Source organism: Mesocricetus auratus, unplaced genomic scaffold, assembly GCF_017639785.1.
Source record: "Mesocricetus auratus isolate SY011 unplaced genomic scaffold, BCM_Maur_2.0 Super-Scaffold_100018, whole genome shotgun sequence".
In the NCBI taxonomy this organism is placed as follows: domain Eukaryota; kingdom Metazoa; phylum Chordata; class Mammalia; order Rodentia; family Cricetidae; genus Mesocricetus; species Mesocricetus auratus.
The window spans coordinates 49688751-49694750 of NW_024429199.1; the positions used below are offsets into that span (position 1 = coordinate 49688751).

Sequence of the window (6000 nt, forward strand, 5' to 3'; positions counted from 1 at the left end):
GCTGGGCACTGAGCTGAACTCCTGGAGTCCAGCCATGGAGACAGAGGAGTGATGAGCAAAGGGTTCAAGACCAGGCTGGAGAAACCCACAGAAACAGATGACCTGAACAAGGGGGAGCTCATGGACCCCAGATTTATAGCTGAGAAACCAGTATAGGACCGACCCAGACCCCCTCAACGTAGGTGTCAGTTAGGAGGCCTGGGCAATCTATGGGGCCTTTAGCAGTGGATTAGTATTTATCCCTAGTATCTAAATGGACTTGGGAGCCCATTCCACATGGAGGGATGCTCTCTCAGCCTAGACACACGGGGAAGGGCCTAGGCCCTGCTCCAAATGATTAACAGACTTTGAAGATTCCCCCATGGAAGGCCTCACTCTCCCTGGGGAGCAAAAAAGGGATGGGATAAGGGGCTGGGGAGGGGCAGGGGAGGAGGAGAGGGAGAGGGAACTGGGATTGACATGTAAAACAAGCTTGTTCCTAATTTAAATATTAAAAGTAAAAAAAAAAAAGAAAAGAAAGAAGATGCCTCCATCAGATGGCCTGCACGTCTGTGGGGCATTTTCTTGATTTAATGATTAATGTGGGAGGATGCAGGGACTATGGGTGGTGCCACCCCTCGACAGGGGTTTTCTAAGTTGTATAAGAAAGTAGCCTGAGCCAGGGAAAGCAAACTAGTGAGCAGCTCCCTCCACGGCTTATGTATCAGTTTCTGTCTCCAGGCTCCTCTCTCGAGCGCTTCCCTCCGTGATGTGACCATAAACTGTAGGGTGAAATAAATGCTTTTCTCTCCAAGTTGCTATTGGAGCATTGGAAACCTAACTAAAATAGGACTTGGTCCATTAGACTATTAGCCCCACCTTTCAACACATCTGAGAACATCTTTAAAAACCACAGCGCATCGAAGAGGGTAGTTGTATCCCACTGTGCAAGGAGAGTATGCGACTCAGAGACCGTCACAGCCTGCAATGGGCATGACTGCCGTTCATTTCCACCATCACAGACACACCGAGCCCTACCCCAGCTTAGGTGAGAATGCATTGCTAGTCACAGACGCTTACATGGATCAGCAGAGACAAGGAACAAACAATCCCACACAAAGTTAAGGCGTTAAGACGCCTGCAGGAGCCAGAGATGCGGGCAACACGCTGCTCTTCTAGAGGACCTCAGTTGGGTTCCAATCACTCATATCGGGTAGCCTAGAAGTCCCTTTAAGTCCAGCTCCAGGACAATCCACAGACACTGGCACCGACACACAGATACGCACACATACACACATAATCTAAAAATACAATAAATAAATGAATCTTGAAGATATCTGTAGCAAAAGGAGAAAGTTTAACGCAGTTTGATGACCAGGAAAAAAAGCTAATAATGGATCCGGCAGTAGTTATTAGTCTGCATCATAATACAATAAGCTAAGAAGTTTTAAATACTCCTTCTGCTGTCTGCAAACTTACTTTATTTTGACAGATTTGATGGGCAGGCCGTGAATGGACCTCAGCTATCACTGCAGCACTGTGGCCGACGTTAAGGTCAAAAACTTCCACGCTCCGGTCCCGACCAGCTGTGAGTATGAGATCTGCAGGGGGTCAGTCAAGGGATCATCTCGGAAGTCTCATCTGTGGGCACACAGCTCTACCCATTTTATCATCAAAAACAAAACACGGGGACCTCGCAGGACTCAGAAATGGATAATTAGTAAAGAACTTCTGAAGTTCCAGAGACAATACTCAGTGCAATTCTACCAGCGAGGGCAGGAGCGGAGGAGGCGGCGGTGGAGATGGGGTCAGTGCACCGCACAAGACACAGTGGAGACCGCCAGCGACGGGGATACATGGTGTGAGGTGACAGGTCAGAGCGCAGCCCACTAGGTGGCGTCATCAGCACAGGTTGTAGACCACATCGTGCTGTGTCAAAAGGCAGCTGCTGAGTTTTGACAGCCCAGTGCATGGGATCCAAGGAAGCCCACAACAGGTGTGATAGATCGTTTTCAAGGATGCCCACAGTGGGTGACGCATTATTCAGTAAACACAGACAAGTCTGGTGAGCTCGCACAGCGAGGTCATAACCCAGACTTAATCCTTAGAGGTGCTTCTTACTATTCATGTAAGGTTACTCCACCTACAATTACGGTAAAAGGCCCCACGTTCTACATTTGTCCTTCGTGCCCAGCAGGATGCCTGGGGCTTCTCAGGTGCCCAGAAAGGGCTTTGCCAGAAAGCAATGCTCAGCGCAAGGCACAGCCACAGACCGGAAGGAAGGATACGGGAATAAAAGTCATTCACTGCAGACAAGGTGGCCACATCTGCTCCACTGGTCAACGGGAGACTGAAAACGGGCTTATACCTGCTTTTTGGTTTATACCTGGAAGAAATGGGGGGGTGAAGATGACCAATGCTTTTACTTCTGGACCACAACTAAACATTCTACATTTAAGAACATAAAAATGAAAAAGAAAATAAAGGTTTTTTATTGCTTAGCCATATGCTTTAATACTAAGGGGATGAGTGAATAAGCCACCTTAATCTTCCTTTGGGAAATTAATTCAGTTTTCTATCAGAAATTCTGGGTTGTTGTTTTTGTCTCTAGGAATGCTTCGTGAAAGTAACAGTATATTATATAGCCAAGATAACTGATGTAACTATGGGAAATCAAGTTTGTCTCTTAATTCTAAAATACTTACGTATTCCCTTATAGGTACTCAGCCAATTACGCAGCGTTAATATCTCATCCTAAATATTAGTCTTTATTGCTTTCAGGAGGGTAACATGAGCATTGGGTATTACTTTAATAGACGCGGGATCTTAACCACGGAAATAATTTTCTAAGGGAAAATAACTGGTAGGCTAGCCCAGGAAGTAATCTCAGCCCAGCGTGAGCACAGCTTGGCAAGGACAAGGCAAAAGGAATGTCAAAAGAGTCAGACTGGTGGCCCAGAAGAGCCAGGCCAGGACCCCGGGCAGATGCTGCACGGCCCGGGGTGGAGACTCCTGTGTCCCCCAACAGATGGTGAAGGGAGCTGCCTGGAAGAGCGCTGTAGCTAAGGCTGAGAAACTCTGGAATAGGTCTCTGAGCAACAGAATCCAGAAGGGGCATAAGGGAGGTGACCACGTAGAGAAAACAGAGTGCAGTCAAGTCTCGAGGGAGGCTTGAGAATAAATGTTCAAAGACGGGGCGGTGGTCACACAGAAGGCCATGGAGAAACACTGCTTAAGTTACACGGAAGCATGGCTGAGAAGGAAGTCACCAGGAACAATGGGATGAGGGAAGACTTCCCAGAAAGGTGGCCAGGCAGAGGCGTAAAGAAGAAAAAAGAACCTGAAAGAAGGCCATGCAGATAACCCAGCAGGGGTGAACACAGTCGTGGTCCTCAGCCCTCTTTCAGAATTAAAACTGTACCGGTTAGAAGCCCCGTTCACTGCCACCAACTGAGCTGTAGTGTGGATTATTTATTCCAAGCCTGTGTCAAGGAGACACAGAGAGAGAGAGAGAGAGAGAGAGAGAGAGAGAGAGAGAGAGACTCAATTCATACCATTAGTAAAATTCTGGCTAGGCTAGAGTCCATAGTGGCGATCAAAGGAAAAAAATAAGCGCTGGTGACTTCAGAGACAAAGATGTCTGCACAGAACAGTACACCAATGACTAGAAGTCCTTGTTGGGATCCACTTCTGGTCTTCCTGACAGAAGCTGCCAATCACAGCAGGCAGTGCTTTCTGTTTTGGGGTGGAATGAGTTGATGTGGAATGGGATGGGGTAGGGTGGGATAGAATGGGATGGGATGGGGTGGGGTGGGGTGGGGTGGGATGGGATGGGGTGGGGTAGGATGGGATGGGATGGGGTGGGGTGGGGTGGGATGGGATGGGATGGGGTGGGATGGGGTGGGGTAGGATGGGATGGGATGGGATGGGGTGGGGTGGGGTGGGGTGGGATGGGATGGGGTGGGGTGGGGTGGGATGGGGTGGGGTGGGGTGGGGTGGGGTGGGGTGGGATGGGGTGGGGTGGGGTGGGGTGGGGTAGGATGGGGTAGGATGGGATGGGATGGGGTGGGGTGGGGTAGGATGGGGTGGGGTGGGATGGGGTGGGGTGGGGTGGGGTAGGATGGGATGGGGTGGGATGGGGTGGGGTAGGGTGGGGTGGGGTGGGGTGGAGGGGAGGGGAGAACAAGACGAGATACAGCAGGGTACGGTGATAAGATGGAAAATGCACTGTGTGGCTGGGTGAGTGGGATGGATGAAGTGGGTTGGGTTAGTTTCTGCACTGGACCCAAAACTACAAGGCAGTCCCAACACTACGGTGCAGCCCAGCACGCGAGTTTACGTGTAGAGCAGGCAATCAGTAGCTCCTCATTGTACCTTGCGTCATTTTACCCTGCTATGATGACATGACGCGTCCTGCCTATAATGACAAACAGGTTAAGCAAAATTACAGTTGCTGCTGTCCAAGAAATTTGATGAACTCCAACAGTCACCTGCAAATCACCCTTCAGGATCCATTTATACCTATGCTTCTATCACCTTTCCACTGATAATGAAAATAAAATATGTTTTATTATATAAGGTGGCAAATATAGAAGGAAAACAAAATGTCTCTTTTTACATAAGTGAGCATTGCGATGAATATTCTACCAGACATTTTAGTATGAAACCATATTTATGTTAATTTTTACTTTAAAATATCAGAAATCTATCACTATTATTAGATATTTCTCTAAGTAACATTGCAGTGTTTGTACTGAATACAGAATGTGAACACCACTGTTCAAGCATGCATTCAATTTCCCAGCATTAGAAATTACAGCAACTACTTAACAGACGCTCCTGACATTCTCCTTTCCGTTTATCCATGGCTATTTCCTTAAGATGATTAAAGAAAGGGGGAATATAGAGACAGAGGCAGACGCCTCCTCAGAACCTCATTTTAAGACTGCAGTAACTGCTGCTCTAGTGTAGTGGCAAAGTGATGGTTGGGACCAAAAATGAGTGACCAAAGGGTAAGAGCAGGGGGGACACGACATTAAACTCAAACGCGGGGGAGTGTGCGCTGAGAAGCTGGTAACTGCAGCTCCCCCTCCACATTTTACAAATGGAGATTTTAAAGAGCAGCGCACCCCTTCTAAGAACGAAGGGGTGGTGATGGGCCAGAGTGAGACAGGGGGCTGGCTCTGTGTGGCAGGATCAGGAGGACTAGGCACATGGGGGAGGCCACGTACCTTCGTATGTCATCCCTACAGAGGTCAATGTGGTACTTTAGCAGGCGAAATTCAGGGCCGGAGGACAGCAGTATGAAGGTGTCCATGTAGTAGAACTGTGCAGCTGTTACTGGCTTGGGAAAGGAGTCTGGACCCTGCGAAGCAAAAGGACGCCATCCGTGAGTGCCGCAGCCCTCACGCCGTCTCCTGACAGCCCCCCTCACGTCCCTGCCCACATCCTGAACACACATCTTGTCACAGCCAGCCCACAGCGCTGGTTCTGCTCGCTCTCAAAGTTCACTGTGATGACGCCTTTCAATTCTGCCCATTTACAGATTCTAAGGCGAAAAATGTTGAAAATTTGGGGATAAGGGGATTCTAAGACAGGATCGAGAGAACTTCTGGAATGCAGTTCTAGGTGTCCACTACCAAGTTTGTGTCTCGTGGCCCATCAGGCCCAGTCCAGGGACCAGCACTGATACCTCTGGAGCTGCTGAGAACTTCCCGTGGGGTGCTGACCCTGGCCAGCCCATTTACCCTTCTGACCTCTCCAGAGGGTGACTTGCGAGGCCATGCAGCTGACGGTAGCAGCTGACGGTGCACTCAAGACCTAGGCAAACATGGAGCAGCACAGCTCAGTGTCCAGACCCTGTAGAGTGTGGGCCATGAGGGCCATGTGCACACCCCAGCATGACCAGGGAGCGTTTCTAAATGCTCACCACTTCTGGGTTAGGTCGTAATTCATGGGAAGAAGCAGGATTTCTTAGCATCCCTCCTCTTTCCACCTTAGTGGTGAGGCTTAGTGCTCTGT

General features: G+C 49.2%; 1 protein-coding gene across 3 annotated transcripts in view; it reads right to left on the bottom strand.

Moving 5' to 3' along the window:
• Positions 1-6000, bottom strand: part of Wdr27 (WD repeat domain 27) — a 92598-nt gene that overhangs the window by 48293 nt on the left and 38305 nt on the right. For all 3 annotated transcript variants that reach the window (XM_040758272.1, XM_040758273.1, XM_040758271.1), the window contains exons 19-21: positions 5211-5344; positions 2268-2365; positions 1459-1580 (exon numbers count right to left, since the gene is read on the bottom strand). In XM_040758272.1, the coding sequence (XP_040614206.1) occupies positions 1459-1580; positions 2268-2365; positions 5211-5344 (354 nt within the window). The remainder of the gene's footprint in view (positions 1-1458; positions 1581-2267; positions 2366-5210; positions 5345-6000) is intronic.